The sequence below is a fragment of the Babylonia areolata genome, chromosome 25 (assembly GCF_041734735.1).
Source record: "Babylonia areolata isolate BAREFJ2019XMU chromosome 25, ASM4173473v1, whole genome shotgun sequence".
Lineage (NCBI taxonomy): Eukaryota > Metazoa > Mollusca > Gastropoda > Neogastropoda > Buccinidae > Babylonia > Babylonia areolata.
This window is the reverse complement of record NC_134900.1, coordinates 12,959,012-12,976,511: the sequence shown is the minus strand read 5'-3', so window position 1 is coordinate 12,976,511 and position 17,500 is coordinate 12,959,012. Positions and strand designations below refer to the sequence as shown.

Genomic DNA, 17,500 nt, shown 5'->3' with positions numbered 1-17,500 from the left:
CACCAACAACACCAAAAACAACCACCACCTAAATACAAAGCCTGAATGTCACGACAGGAGAAGATAAGCATTAAACAACTGCCATGATGACGTGCTGTCAGAGTCTCCTTTTTTTATTATGTGCAACTAAAAATGAGAAGCTGACAATGCTTCAGTTAACTCTCTCAGTACGGCCAGTCCTCTCTTCTCCTCTACACAGACCCCTCGGATGTCCAGTGGGTGTCTCAATGACCCAGCCTTTAGCTTCCGTCGTCAGAATTGTGGTATTCTTTGTCAACATTCGCCTCTTCAGTATAAGAGCCTTCCGCTTGCAATATTTTGATGATGGTAATTGGGGTGAAACGCTGTTAACGTCGTCTCTTTCGCCATTCGTATGGAGAGAGTTAAGAACAGAATATATTGTCTGCTTTTAAAAAAAATCTTTTTATTGTTTTAATGATACTGTAGTTTTTCTTCTTATATATATATTTCTTATTTTTTCCTATATATATTTCTTATTTTTTCCTAACTTCAGTTAAGAGGAGAATATACTGTTTTTATGATACAAGGTTTGTTTCTGTTTTCTTGACAACACCCTAGTTCAGAAGATTACAAAAAAAAAAAAATATCATGATGCTTTTGGCTTTTTTTTTTTTTTTTTTTAATGCTCACTAAACATGCCTGGCATGTTTTGAAAGCTATCAAACCCTGACTGAGACATTATCAGGTGATTGTCTTTTTTTTTTTTCTTTTCCTTCACTTCTGAAGCTGATGTGAAGACCTGCCTCAGCACCTCTGAACTAAGGTTGGGAGTGGGGGGTGATGGAGTGTGGACAGTGGATATAATCATTCAGTAATCTAAGAGGAACATAATATGAAAGTTGAGAGGAACATTCTGTTGATGAAACACACACACAGTTATAATTATGCCCAGCTGAACAAGCTTTCCAGTTTTAATTCAAATTTCAGGTCGAGGTGGGGTGGGTGACACATGCACACACACACAACCAGCCAGCTGTGCTGCCGGTATTTTTTTCTGTGTGCACACACAAGACAACTTCTTCTTCTTCTTTGTTCGTGGGCTGCAACTCCCACGTTCACTCGTATATACACGAGAGTGGGCTTTTACGTGTATGACCGTTTTTACCCCGCCATGTAGGCAGCCATACTCCGCTTTCGGGGGTACACAGTAATTTTTTTTTACAAATCAACAGTGTCACAGTGACACAGCAGTAACAGACAGTTGACCTGAGGGGGTGGGGCTTGGGGTGTGGGGTGGGGCTATCCAGCTTGCCGAATGTGTTGGAAAGCACATTGAACATGTTCTCCCCTGTGTCAAATCTGTCTGCTGAATCACTGGTATCTGAATTGTTGGACTGAAAGGGGAGGGTGGAGGCAAATGGTGTCCCCGTGGGGGTCAGGAGGGTGGTGGGGAGTAGGGGGTAAGGGAGAGTTATGTTGAAGTCAAGTGGAATCTTTTTATCTTTTATTCTTATACAAGTTATAGTCCAGCCGACCACACATGGCCATATCAGGGTTGAAAAACTGCAAATATTGGTCCTGGAGAAAATGAAACGCCGACCCCCCCCACCAAAACACCCTTCCCTAAACACCTCCAAAAAACAGAGCAAACAACAACAAACAAACAAAAACACACACACACAAAAAGACCTGTCTTAAAAAAAAAAACATGAGGCACATATATACAGTCAAATTTGATACACACAAAGTGACATTCCAAGGACATGCCTCTGACACTGACCATTCCATTAAATTTTCATCACAGGATTAAAGAAAATAATAATATAAAATAAAAACCAACAGCAAACAAACAAACACATCTGAGCATTAACACAGTTTCAGTAGCTCAAGGAGGCATCACTGCGTTCGGACAAATCCATATACTCTACACCACATCTGCCAAGCAGATGCCTGACCAGCAGCGTAACCCAACTCGCTTAGTCAGGCCTTGAGAAAAAAAAAAAAAAGAAAAAGAAAAAAGGTGAATAAATAATAGATAAGCTTACATAAATAAATAAATAAAAATTACAATATAAAGAAACGGTAGTAGTAATAATAATAATAATAATAAAATAATAATAATAATAAATAAATAAGACAACAATGATGATAAATAAGCAAATAAATGTAAAACATGAAGACACACACTCACACATACACCCCCACATGCATAACAGATATGCACCAAACATGCAGTTGTAACATAGTTACAGATAAGTGCAATAGGGGTGCAAGATTTCCACAGTCTGCGTGACATTACCAGAGGCGCTTTGCACAATCAATCACAGCTGCACAAACTTTGCTTCCAAACAGTCAGAATTTTCCTTACAACAACCATCCAATGAGCATGAAAAAAAAAAAGAAAAAAAAAAGACCAAGACCAATTCACTCACAAAACGCTCTTTTATTTCAAACAACCAGTATGAAACAATCCACCATCTTCTCCACAACAAACCACACACTGACAAAAACAACAACAACAACAACCCCCCCCCCCCCCCCCACAACCCCCACCTCACACCAAGTCTTTGAAACAATAAAACGACTCATCAGAACGTCAGCTCTACTACAACTGTGACATTGGAACTTACAACAAGCAACCATGTACCAACGTTGCAGGACACTTTGAAGACAATGAAAACCAGTGAGTTGAAAGTGATATCTATATAACAACATCAAGAGAAAGAGAGCAATGGAATGACTGAGCTGAAACGACACTCTTGCGGAGGAGCAAGATGAGGATAATAACTCTTCCAGCATCGCTAGAAATTTAGAACGACTGAAACTGAAAACAGAAAAACTAAAAACATGAAGGGCAGCTTGGCCTAAAAGGAGGAGTTTGTATTATACTCCATGTTTGGTGATACGTATACTTACCATGTCAAACTGATGCAAACTAGGCCTATCGGTTTGCTCTGCTTGGCCAAATTTCGCGCGGCTAACAGTGAAAAGACGAGCCGACTTGCCCGGTCCGCTCTTAGCCAATCAAACGCCTCTAAAAGCTATAAGCGCTGAATCATTCCTTTGGCCAAGGCTCTCCACGCCATCTTGTCAGGTTTACGCTCTGTCTCGTCTTACGCTTTTTTTGGGTATTAAGTGTATTCATTTGGCCTTATTTTGCTGCATGCAGCTTGTGTTTATTTTTAGGTGTCAAGAAAAGACTGCAGCATGTTACTCTGCTAAGCTTCCATCTGTGAATAATCTGGATTTTTTTTTTAGCTACCCTGTCAACCTCATAGCCTATGCAGAACATGTTGTTTTAAACCCTGCACATCCAGTGTAGACACATTTTTCAGTTAGCGACATCTCTAAACATCTAACAGGCAGGGGAGGGAATAAGAATGCATACATGAGATACACAAATGGTGATCAGTATCAGTACAGACATACATACCACAGTTCACTAGCAAATAGAAAGCAAAAATCTTTCATGATTATGTTGTTGTTATGTAAGGTGTTGTGTGTGATTATTTTCAATGCAAGAACTGAAAACATCCATCTTTTCTCACCAGCTCCTTTCTCTCACCACATTTTTTTTTTTTTTTTTTAAAGATTATTATTCAATAATACAACACAACACTATATGCAAACATATAAATTAATGCAACACATAAATGCAAAATGGCCATATGATGCCCACATTGGGCAAGTTTTCTCTGCTTACACATGTTTGAGAACCCAACAACACCAATCAATAATGATGCACAGCTGAGTTTTTGGGGGGAACAGATGCTGTTGTTTCCTTTTCACCAACTATAGATTTATAGAACTGATCATTCTCTGTTCAGATGAAACAAACAGAAAGTAGAGATGACTCTAATGTTTCTAGTTCTGCGTAGAAATGGTTTCCCTGTTCAACATTTCATTTTCCAGCCTTTTTTTTATATTTTTGTTGGATAAATTTCTCTACCTGGGTGATCAATAATTGTATGGTTTTCAGATCAACCACAGATAAAAAAATTAATAAAAAAAAAATCCTCTCTTCTTGAACTTGTTCTTGATGTAGATGGTTTCAGGCCAGGATCAGACAAACTTATTCTAGATATAGACGGTTTCAGGCCGGGATCAGGCGAACTTGTTCTTGATGTGGATGGAAACGTTTCAGGCCAGATCAAGCAAACTTGTTCTTGATGTAGATGGTCTCGGGCTGGATGATGCCCCCCGTGAGCTCCTCCTCCACGCCCTCCAGGGCCCACTCGTGGCTGCACACCTCCAGGGCCTCCCACTCTGCCTTGAAGGCCTTCATGGGGTCTGGGGGGGCCATCATGGCTGACCCTGACATCTGGTCCTGCATGGCCCGCGTCTGGTCCGCAGCTGGAAGAAGGGGAGGGGGAAAAAAACCCCAAGACTTCATGACTCTATACTGGCTATAAATAGAAGAATTTGGAAATGCACAAGGGGGACTGAAATGACCTTCTTCTTCTTCTTCTTCTTCTGCGTTCACTCGTATGCACACGAGTGGGCTTTTACGTGTATGACCGTTTTTACCCCGCCATGTAGGCAGCCATACTCTGTTTTCGGGGGTGTGCATACTGGGTATGTTCTTGTTTCCATAACCCACCGAACGCTGACATGGATTACAGGATCTTTAACGTGCGTATTTGATCTTCTGCTTGCATATACACACGAAGGGGGTTCAGGCACTAGCAGGTCTGCACATATGTTGACCTGGGAGATCGTAAAAACCTCCACCCTTTACCCACCAGGTGCGGTCACCGTGATTTGAACCCGGGACCCTCAGATTGACAGTCCAACGCTTTAACCACTCGGCTATTGCGCCCGTCTGAAATGACGTTCAATCATCAACCACTCCAGCATCTAGAAACCACACAAAAAACAATGGCAGCTTACGCATGCTGTCTCACCCTGACCCCCACACCAGGAGCCCCCCCCCCCCCCCCCTCTCTCTCACACACACACACACACTATTACTAATGTTATTATTACTGTTGTTGCTATAGTCCAGCCGACTGCACAGGGCCATATCAGGACACACACACGTGCACACTCACACACAAACACACACACACTAACGCACACATATATACCTTCCGCATGAAATTAGTACAAGTACTAAATGCAATAGCAAGACCATCACAGAGCTTATGCAGTCATCCCTGAATATCTATTACTCACAGAAAGAGAAAGGCAATAATAAAATATGAGTAATAACAATGCTAAAAACTATATACCATCAGAACACAAATCATAGCAATTATAACACCAGAGTTAAAGTAATACATATATGCAATGAAACTAATAAGAAGCTTTCTAAAAAAAATGATTTCACATATAAATTTTTTTTTTTTTTTTTTGCAGCTCATCAAAGGCTCAAATAGTCATGATTGAGTGGGGAAGAAAGACAACTCTGTATAAAACAGTTTGTGGAAGAGAGGTGCTCTGTATAAGACAATCTGTGGAAGAAAGATGCCCTTAATAAAAAAAAAAAAATAATTTGAAGAGAAAATGACCTAAATAAAATACGTTGTTGAAGAAAGAAGCTCTGTTTCTGAAGAAAGATGATCCGGATAAAAAATTTATAAAAAAAAAAACTGTTGAAAAAACAAAAATGTCGAAGAAAAATGATATAAAAAATCTGATGCAGAAAGATAATATATAGCCAATAATTGTGCATAATGAAACTCAATGCTCTGTATAAAATAATTTGCTAAAGCTACATGCTCGATGCTCTTTAAAAAATAATTTGTTGACGAAAGATAAATGTTACACAGCCAATAATCTTGCATAATGCAACTCAATGCTTCATACAAAATAATTTGTTAAAGAGTGTCCTGTATAAAATAATTCCTTGAAATGAGATGCTCTGTTTAAAATAATTTGTTGAAGATGGATAGTCTTAAATTAGAAAAAAAATTGGAAAAAGAAGAAGAATATATATATATATATATATATATATATAGTAATAATGATTCATTCTTACATGGCGCATAAACTTTCATAATGCAAGTCAATGCTCTGTAAAATAAATTGTTGAAGAATGATAAAAGCAATAATAATAACAATTTTCTAGAAGAAAGATGCTAATCACTCTGTATAAATAGTCTGTGAGATGCTCTGTTTTTTTTTTTAAAGAATTTGTTTTAGAAAGACTGTAGGGAATGTTTGCTGAAAAAAGTTACTCTATATAAAATACTTTCCTGAACTTGAAGCTCCACATAAAATAATCTATAATATACAATGAGAATGAAACTGTTTGAAGAAATATGCTCCTGAAACAGCCCAAAGAAAATTTTGCCAATCCAAAGGTTTACAAATTTTCATGATCCAGAATTCTGGCTTAATCCAGAAGCCTCACACCTCTACAAACTGGGTGTGAATACTCTGATAAAACTTAAGGGTGACATTTAATCTAAAAAAAAAAAGAAAAAAAGTTGCATCTTGAATAAAGGCCGGGAATTATGGTAAACACATACACACATACTCTCCATCTCACAAACACACATACACACACACATGAGTAGATGAACTCTTACCATTGTCTTGTCCCAGAATGAGGGTGTACATGCTACGAAGACCAAAGACGTTCAGGAAATACCAAGAGGCTGAACTCACCCTGAAAAGAAAAGTGAGAAAACTTTAATATTCATTCTGAGAAGGAGCAGAAACTGCACTGCTGCTTCAAAGGAAATTTTCTATCTAAAATTACGTTTAAATAACATACTTACCGTGACCCAACTAGTGCAGACTCCGGCAGGGGTCTGACATTCCTGTCCTGTGCAAACTACTATCCGCCTATGTGGAGAAAACGAAAGCAACTACAGCCAATAACCTCCCGGAAGTAGGTAACCTCCCCTTTGTCCCGCTAGCTAGCACCCTCTTTTTCTGGCAGCCATCATGACTCCTGTTCCTGTGCTCTTCATACGGCTAATTTTTTTTTTCCCGTATTTTCTGCCTGTCTGTCGATTCTCTGCGTTCTTGTTTTTTGTCAAATTATGTCTCCAACCAGGTCACATAATTATGTAGCTCGATTGGGCAATCGCGCTTCAACCATTGTTTAAGATGCAGGCTGTGAAATAACAACACCAAATAATCTAATAATTTTGACAGAATGCTAAAGCATGCAGAGTCAGCATGGGCCAAGATCCTAACATGCTTTTTGCAATTTAATTTTTTTTTTTTTTTTAAACTTTGACAACAACAAAAAAAAAGGATGGAATCTGTGGAATGACTGAAGGTATATTCATGGGTTTTTTTTTTGCTTTATTTAGTTGCTGCTGTTTTTCAAGTTTTGAAATTCTCTTTTATGACAAATGTGAAGCCATTTCATATGCAATCTGTGTTTCACTTTCAGACAATAAAGTGATCAAATGACAAATCAGTCTGCATACATGTTGATCCACATGATAACAGTGATGAGTCATGTGAGGCTGTACATTTGATCTATTGTGGGTTTTTTTTGTTTGTTTTTTTTTAAATTGTAAACTAAAACAAATGACCCCAACATGACTTAAAGACTCCACAGCCAATGTGACCTACAAACAAAACGTCACCTGATAACATCTGGTATTATGTGGAATAAAATATCAACTGAAATTAAATGAAATTATGGTGCTTAGAGCCTCGCCGACCACCAAGGCCATCTCAAGGCTATCAACGCGTTAATAACTACTACAAGGGTAAAAAAAAAAACCCAACAATTAAAATGAGTCACCACTTCAAACTTTCCACTCCAAAGTTTTTAAAAAAAAACTTCCATAGTTTAAACCTTCAAATCTGGTTAAAAATGTTCACTTCTTTTAAGAAGTCCATCAGCGCCCACGGAGGGACATCACGAAACAAGGTCTTCAAAGAAACCGCCGTGTAATGTCTGTGTCTAACGTCATGCAGATCCCAATAGTCAAGGAGCACATGTTTCATAGTAAGAGGCTCATCAAAAGGAATACATCGAGGGGCCTCTTCCCCCTTCAACAAGTAAGAATGAGTAAAAAAAAAGTGTGCTCCGCATGCAGTCTGCACAGCACAGACTCCTCCTTTCTGTTCTTCACCCCTGAAGGGAGGGTCTCTTATATAAATTAAAATACAATATAAAATGTATGAGCTGCTAGGGCTGACAGGGCTGTCTCTGAAAGAGCAGAATCCTCACTGTCCACACTGGGAAAGGTTTGCCTGCAAAGCCCCTTCTCTGCCACTGCACTGAGACTGACACACAAAGGGACGCGATACATCCTTGAGTGCATTGACATTAATATGAGTTGTTGCCCTTCACCAGTGGCGTCTCCTTCACAAACATGATGCTTACATGCAACAGGGCACAACACATTAAGACATATGTACAAAACAGTGGATGAATGTGACATGTCAGAAGTCAGTAGTGGGAGGATTAAAGTGAACTCAAGAAACCCCAATCAAATGATAAATATCCATGTTTTACCCCCCAAACACTCACCAATTTCTGGGCTTCAACTCCTATATTAACTCATGTAGATATATGAAATGGTTTTCAAATATGTGGCAGTTTTTGACTCACTTGTGTAAACAAAATGAGTCTATGTTTTAACCCGGTGTTCGGTTGTCTGTGTGTGTGTGTGTGTGTGTGTCTGTGTGTCCGTGGTAAACTTTAACATTGACATTTTCTCTGCAAATACTTTGTCACTTGACACCAAATTAAGCATAAAAATAGGAAAAATTCAGTTCTTTCCAGTAATCTTGTTTAAAACAATATTGCACCCCTGGGATGGGCACAAAAAAATAAAAAATGAAGCCTAATTATATGCAAACTGCATTTACTGTTATATTTATATTTTTTGTATTCCCTAAACTTGGCACTTTGATCCGATATTCTGACCCAACAACAAGAGCAGTCATTATTATCATTTTTTGTTCAAACAGGAACTTCTTTTGCTAAGCATGGAAGTTTTAATTAATGCTAGAGGACTTAATTCGAATCTGGTTAGGACTTTTTTTTTTTTTTTTTTAACGCGAAGCTTTATAATAACAAATACAGAACACATTTTAACGATTAGATTTTTTTTTTTTTTTAAGTGTATCACAAGTGAGTCTTGAAGGCCTTGCCTCTCTTGTTACTTCATGGTTTAGGCAGCCATATTTGGTTTTCAAGCATACTGGGTTTGTCTGTGTTTCATTAACCCACCCAGCACTGGCAAAGATTACTGGATATTCAAAGCACAAAAAGAAAGTCTTTTGTTTGTGCACACAAAGAAAAGGAGTTCAGGCACAAGCCAGTCTGCAGATATTCATGTTGACCTGAGAGATAAGAAAGAAAAAAAAAAAATCTCCATCCTTAACCCACCAAGATTTGACCCAACGACCCTAGGACTGTAAATCCATTGCTCCAACCACTCGGCTATCAAGCCCCATAAGACAACCCACACGACCAGCGCAGTGAAACACACCCCGCGGCGTTGTGGCACTCACCAGGAGGCGTCCAGGGAGACCAGCTCCACACCTCTCTGCAGCATGGGTTTGAAGCGCAGGGTCAGAGGGAACGGCACCTTGGCTGTCGACAACAAGTTTTATCACACAGTGACTTGGGAGTCGGCACAATAATTACACAACACATTCTGACACCGATATAAAAAAAAAGAAAAGAAAATGAAGCAAAAACAAAGAAAGAAACAAAAATTGTATGCATTCACAAACAACATGAATTATCATTTTTGTGGGGTTGGGGGTGGGATGGGTGGGGGTGAGCAGGTGTGAAAGGGGGTGGAAGGGGGAAGGAAAGTGAGGGGTGGAGCGCAACAAGAAAAAAAGATTATTTCAGGAGAATTACATACACCCCCACCCCCCTCGAAAATGGAGTATGACTGCATACATGGCGGGTGTAACAGGGGGGAGTCACAGCCCATGAAAGGAGGAGAATTACACCCAAGTAAACCGCTTTCCAAGTCTCCTAAACTTGTACCACATCTGGTCTCACCAGTATTCTGTGCTAAACACTCTACGGCAGGTCAATAATAATAAACTGGCAATTTTCACATACAGCAATTATGTTAATGCTTCTGCTCTGTATTTCTTTTACAGAGTTTTGTCTTGTTTTCATTGCCCCAAATATCCCCCCCCCCCACCCCCCTCGCACCCCAAAAAAGTTTTCTTTCCTACTCATGGACTGCAATTTCCAAATTAACTTTTACATGAAAGTGGGCTTTTACATGTAGGACCTGTCATGCAACAACCATACTCCATTTTGGGGCGGTGTACATGCTGTGTATATTCTTGTTTCCATAACCCACCCAAAACTGAAAGAGATGACAGGATTTTAACCCTGCATATTTGATCTTCTATAAGCAAACGCATAAGAAGATTTAGACACTGGCACACGTCAACCCGAGATATGGAAATTCTCCTTCCTTAACCCCACCCAGCACCAATACTGATATGGAACCCAGGGAAATTCTCCTTCCTTAACCCCACCCAGCACCAATACTGATATGGAACCCAGGACCCTTGGATTGAACGTCCAGAGGACGGGCGCAACAGCCAAGTGGTTAAAGCGTTGGACTGTCAATCTGAGGGTCCCGGGTTCGAATCACGGTGACGGCGCCTGGTGGGTAAAGGGTGGAGATTTTTACGATCTCCCAGGTCAACATATGTGCAGACCTGCTAGTGCCTGAACCCCCTTCGTGTGTATATGCAAGCAGAAGATCAAATACGCACGTTAAAGATCCTGTAATCCATGTCAGCGTTCGGTGGGTTATGGAAACAAGAACATACCCAGCATGCACACCCCCGAAAACAGAGTATGGCTGCCTACATGGCGGGGTAAAAACGGTCATACACGTAAAAGCCCACTCGTGCGCATACGAGTGAACGCAGAAGAAGAACGTCCAGAGGTCTTCCCACTTGGTGACTGCCCTTACCTCCCCCCTCCACACACACCCCCCCCACCCCCACCCCTCCCTCAAACTATAATAGCTGTGAGTGTGAGGTGAAGACAAACAACCAAATGATGTTGACTGACTTGTCAGAAAGCCAGAGAAGGCCCAGTTGATCCAGCCACCAATGATGATCATGGGCAGGACGTTGGTGATGTTCCCCTTCATCATGTCCGTCATCATCGAGGGATCTGCAACCCACAACAATGCACACACCTTCCTGGTTTCCACACTCCGAAATCAACTTGGTAAACAATTTGATCAGCCATTTTAATACAACTTTTGGTGGTTTTTTCCACTTCAGGTTCTTAAACTAATAAAAGAGGGCACTAGTCAGGGATACACAGGAGAGGTAACCTACTTCGGGAGGTTATTGGCCATAGCTACTTTCGTTTTCTCCGCATAGGCGGGTAGTAGTTTGCACAGGACAGGAATGAGACCCCTGCCAGAGTCTGCAGTAGTGGGTCACGGTTAAGTATGTGTAATTAAAACTAATAAATGGTGTGATATGGTCATGATACTATCCATCATTCTGTCAGCCATGATGGACGTATCTGATAAATTCCAGTGCAGATATTAAATGGCTGAAACAAACACTTTTCTTTTTCTTTCTTTCTTTCTTTTTTTGTTTCCTTACCACTTTTCTATTTTGTTTCATTTTATTTCACTTTTCTTTGTGATTTTGTTGTTGTTTTAACTGTGCATGATCAAAAACTAAATTAAAACCCTTGTCTTTCAACATATTTCAAGAAATAATGAATGCCTAAAAATATGTGATATTGAGTTGTTTCAGCAATGCAAGTGAAACCCCTTAAATGTTAAATATTTTATAAATCCCATCAAATTCTAAAGTCCCCCACTGTCTATACACAGAACATGAGAAAAGAAAATAAGAAGTGATGTACACACCAGTCATTGGATTCTTGGCTTGAGATTCTCTCTTTTCCACTTTGAAAAAGCCCCTCTCCTCGTTGTTGAAGAAGCTTTTCCTCATGGCAAAACTCTGCATGGGAAAGAACCAAACATGGGTCAAAGCATTATAAGTATTCACTGTTTTACTTCCTGTTCACAACTTTTAAGCACTTAATATTCATGAGGTCAAAGAAAATCAAAAACCTATGGACATGGTCACATAGCAAACAATCTCCCTGATGACCTGAATACTTCATGTAAGGTCAAAACATTTTGTAAGCTATAAAAATTTTTTTTTTTTAAACCTCACTGATAATCAGTCATACTAGAATGATGGGCGCAAAAGCTGAGCAGTTGAAGCGTTGGACTTTCAATCTGAGGGCCCCAAGTTCGAATCTCAGTTGCGCCTGGTGGGTGGAGATTTTTGCAGTCTTCCAGGTCTACATATGTGCAGACCTGCTTGTGCCTGAACCCCCTTTGTGTGTATATGCAAGCAGAAAATCAAATACACACATTAAGGATCCTGTAATCCATGTCAGAGTTGGGTGGGTTATGGAAATAAGAACATCCCTAGCACGCACCCGTGACCCCACCCCCTGAAAACAGAGTATGGCTGCCTTCATCATGTTCATGGTGGGGGTAAAAATGGTCATACATGTAAAAGCTGACTCTTGTACATGTACACAAGTGAATGTGGGAGCTGCAGCCCACAAAAGAAGATGGAGAAGAATAATCAAACTAGCAAGTCTGCCAGGCCATGTCTGGCCTTTCAGTTTAAACAAAACACATACAATGCAGTTTTTGTTACATCATATGTATGCAAACTGTATAATAGACATACATGTTATTGCTATGTGATGTGCAGTATTACAAAATGTTTCATATTGCAAAAAATATGCTGAGTATAAATTTGCATTGTGTAAATTTGCCTTCACTGTATTGCATTGTCTTGTTTTGTACTGTATTCACTATTGTCTTATATTGTGTTGTATTCACTATACTATTGTGTATTGTATTCATTATTGGCAATTGCATATTGTATTCAACTGTGTTGTAATGGTATACATGTGTATTACTTTCTTGTCACATCATTTCTCTTCAAGTATAACTGTGGTTGCTCTCAGTGTGAGGAGACAGTGCATTGCCACGTTGAGTCCCAGGATGTGACCACTCACCTGTTTGGGAATGTACTTGCCATTCTCTCTCAGGACTCGGCTTCTGATCAGCGCGTGACTGCAAGTACAAGACTGAGTGAAAATCATCTTCAGTATTACAACCAGTCATTATCATTAACATGTAATGTATTATTCATATTTAAAGAAATACTGATGCACTGTATATGCAGTCAATTGAGTAATAGATTTCGATAAATTGGATAATGTATTCTAAAGTGTGACGGAAAGAATCCCACTTCAGCATTCTAAATTCCTGACCAAGGATGCTAAAGTGGGACTTTACGTCTTCCTTCATTTAATGAAGCTATTATATTCTACTGGAACTATCGTCCCATTCATGTTACTGATTCATGTTACATTGTTCACTGGTAAACGTACATTACCGGCGATCATGAATGAACTAAAGTCTGCCCAAAGGGCCACACACGCACATGTACACACACACACACACACAACAACAAAAACACAATCCCCTCACCTATCTGACACCTGTTGCAGATCAGACTTCTTCTCTGAAGACAACAGAATGGTGACATAATGCCTGATGATCCCCACCAAAAACGTGATGACAACAATGGGTAAAAACACCCACACTCGGATGTTGGAATCGAGCAGTAGTTCCGCCATGTTGAGTATGGAAGGTTAATTTGCACACGCTTCCTGCCGTGTGCAAGTCTACTTCCGGATTATGACAAAGTCACACTCCGCTATTTGAGTTTCCCCGTATTGTGTGTGTGTGTGTGTGTGTGTGTGTGTGTGTGTGTGGTTTCATCCGGACAGACACCGAGTTAGAGACAGACAGACAGATGGACAGTTTCAGTTTCTCAACTTGGAGGCGTCACTAGGTTCGGACAAATAACTGCACGGAGATAGACAAGACAAGACAAGACAAGACAAGACAAATTCTTTATTTCGAGGATAATAGATAAGCACTGGTGTGCTTTTTTTTTACACTCAGTCCCCGCCCTGAATAGGGTCTACACTACACAATACTAAATAAAATGAAAGCATGGTGTTCAGCAGAGATACATAACAGGGAAGAAAAAAAAGATAATAATAATAAATAAAATAAAATAGAATAAAAAAAATAATAAACAAACAAACAAACAAACAAAAAACCCAAACAAATAAACAAAAAAACCCAACCGCCAACCAACCAAACAAACTCAAACAAACAACACACACCGCGACACACACACACACACACACACACACACGGCACACTGACACACACGCGCGCGCGCGCACGCACGCACGCACGGCACATGGCGTACAGGTACAAGACACGGGGACAGAGAGAGACAGACTCGGAGACTGATAAACAGTTCGAGTCGTGTGCGGATAATGATACGGATGTTCATATGCCAAGGCCCCTCATGAAGCGGTGATGTACCCAAGTAATACAGAAGTATATGAAATAACACAGTTACCAACGGTTTTTGGGGGTTTTTTTTCGTGTTTTTTTTATGCATATACCAAATGGTTTAAGCGTTCAGCTGGACTTTCAATCTGAGGGTCCCAGGTTCGAATCTCGGTGGCTCCGCCTGGTGAGTAAAGAGTGGGTTTTTCCGATCTCCCAGGTCAACATATTATGTGCAAACCTGCCAGTGCCTGAACCCCCTTCGTGTGTAGACTGAGCACGCAGAAGATCAAATACACACGTTATTGAAGATCCTGTAATCCACTGTCAGCGTTGGGTGCGGAGTTATATGGAAACAAGAACAAGTACCCAGCATGCACCCCCCCACCCCCCGAAAACGTAGTATGGCTGCCTACATGGCGGGGAAAATAAACTAAACGGTCATGAGTACACGTAAAATGTTGAAAGTTACACTGTTTGTCTGAGTGTGTATGTGCGTGTGTTTGAAATCTGATTGAATGACACAGGAAACGAATGACTGGTGAGCCGCGGCCAGCGCCCAATGGCCGCCCGGTCAGTCACGGTGGCTCTACCCAGGTAGGCAGCCTGTTGTGTAAATGACTCCGTGTTTGTAAAGCGCTTCAAGTTAGAGCTTGGTCTCCTACTGAGGATAGGCGCTATATAAGTATCCATATCACGGTCAATCAATCAACTTCAATATACCGGCAACTGAGCATAAATCGTCATTCAACCAAATAATGTAGTTTCATTTTGAAAGCTTCAGTATATAAGTAAATTGCTAATTGCTTGACATCGGATTCCTTCATTTGTGGATGATATCAACGTAGATTATCTGAACACGGTGGGGTTGCCTATAATAGTTTAAATGAATTAACCGATTTCTATGTTCATTTGACCATCAGTAGACACTCAGTAGAGATATTTGTGTCTATGATTTAACACATGACAGCAAAGCACTAAGTGAACCGCTTCATTCTCCTTCGCACCTTTACACAATGGACAAAGTAGGCCATAATCATTATGTTGTCTACAGCGAAAATGACTGATGTACAAACAGGTCAGAAAATCCAAATCTAAACGACAGAGACAAAATCAGAGACAGAGAGACAGACGGACAGAGAGACAGTCAGAGACCGAGAGAGAGAGAGACAGAGAGAGACAGAGACAGAGAAAGAGACAGACAGACAGACAGACAGACAGACACACACACACACACACACACACACACACACACACACACACACACACACACACACACACACACACTGTGACAGAGAGAGAGAGAGAGAGAGAGAGAGAGAATTCATTCATTCATTCATTCATTCATTAGTAAATTTATTAATTGATTGTGAGGGTAGAAAAGGCAAAACAGGCTTTAATATATATATGAGGCCCAACACTCGGCTTATATCACAAATTGACATAAGTTTACATTTGGGCCAACAGCAAAGTGAGAGCTGTATGTTTCTCCAGTCAATGGGAAACCATTTACAGCTTAGTCTTTTGTGAAGGACTATGACTCTCAAATAGGAGGCAAAATTGCACTGGCTCTTAGTGCTGCAGCCTTGTGGGCTAGTTGGCCTTTGGGAACCATCCCAACGCCGACTGTCCTAAAACCCTCTTGGCCGAGAGAGTGGGGATGTAAGTTGGGCAAAACACTCTCCACTATAATCAAATTCTAGCCCAGATAGTCGGAACAGCAGTTGCCTCCTCTGCTGTTCTGATGGTCATTGTCGGACACTGACTGACTATGAGAGAGAGAGACGGAGAGAGAGAGAGACGGAGAGAAAGACAGAGACAGAGAGAGGGAGGAAGAGAGACCGTGACAGAGACAGAGAAAAAGGATGAATGATTTCATTAGTTCATTGATTGATTAATTCACTATAATGGAAGTGGGATAGGCAAGAAAGCTTTATTTATTTATTTATTTATTTATTTATTTATTTATTTTATTTTTTTTTTTTTTTACATCTAGCCCTAAGGGCAAAGGAGAGAGAGAGAGCGAGAGGAGAGAGAGAGAGAGAGAGAGAGAGAGAGAAGGGGGCATGTACAAGAGAAACTAACCACGAAACGCTTACTGAATGTGTTCTGAAAGAGGTTACTTCCCTTGAGTTAATTTGCACGCTTGACTGTGCAGTCTTCCCGTCGAATCCCCGAGGAATTTAGTTAATTGATCATATATATATATGAGGCCCAACACTCGGCAAGAGAGAGAGAGAGAGAGAGAGAGAGAGAGAGAGAGAGAGAGAGAAGGGGGCATGTACAAGAGAAACTAACCACGAAACGCTTACTGAATGTGTTCTGAAAGAGGTTACTTCCCTTGAGTTAATTTGCACGCTTGACTGTGCAGTCTTCCCGTCGAATCCCCGAGGAATTTAGTTAATTGATCAGGACTTTGTAAATTAACTTGGAATTTCGAAGGCTGCACTTGAAAGCAGCAGGCATGGTACGCGCGCGGGTGCATGTGTCTACGTGTCTATCTGCCTGCGAATATGTACGTTGTCACGGGTGTGCGCGTGTGCTGGCCAGTGACTCGGACGATTGAGGGGTAGGAGGGAGGAGATATTCCATGCAGTTTCCGATCCCCGCGGCGTCTCCGTGACCTATCGCATTGTATGTGACTCTTCTTCTTTTTTCGTTTCGTTTTTTTTTTTCTCCTCCTTTTTAATAATCACTCTCTTTCCCTCTCAAATACAGTTTGCACTCGCTGTCGATCTTTAGCCTACCTTTATCTTCATCAGTTTAAATGATTGTCTTTGGTCAAACAGACAAGCATGCAACCGTGACCCACTGTGTTACCCATTAATCCTATTATTGGCCAGAAACCGAGAAAGCTAGGAAATGAAATCTTTCACACACCCCCCCCCGAAAGCGGAGTATGGCTGCCTACATGGCCGGGGTAAAAACAGTCATGCACGTAAAAGCCCACTCGTGTACATGCGAGTGAACGTGGGAGTTGCAGCCCACGAACGAAGAAGAAGAAGCAGAAGAAGAAATCTTTCACGTTCCTGCCACACATCGGATTTCTCAGTCAACTGAAATGCGGGTCAGTATGATACTAGTACTTCGCCGAAAGCTTGGTATGGCGATGAGAACTGAGGTTTTAATATAACTGACTCGGTAATTAAAATAGGCTACAACAGCGTGTTTTCTTTTGGTCTAAAATATCAGTTTAA

General features: G+C 40.6%; 1 protein-coding gene across 1 annotated transcript; it reads right to left on the bottom strand.

The window, feature by feature from the left end:
- Window positions 1-3,895: 3,895 nt before the first annotated feature.
- LOC143299702 (ER membrane protein complex subunit 3-like) lies at window positions 3,896-13,586 on the bottom strand. Its single transcript, XM_076613066.1, has 7 exons — window positions 13,422-13,586; window positions 12,944-13,001; window positions 11,766-11,859; window positions 10,943-11,047; window positions 9,397-9,478; window positions 6,495-6,574; window positions 3,896-4,314 (listed from the first exon to the last, which is right to left on the bottom strand). Exons 1-7 carry the CDS (start codon window positions 13,568-13,570, stop codon window positions 4,112-4,114), a joined length of 771 nt encoding a protein of 256 aa, XP_076469181.1. The 5' UTR covers window positions 13,571-13,586; the 3' UTR covers window positions 3,896-4,111.
- Between the last annotated feature and the right edge of the window lie 3,914 nt (window positions 13,587-17,500).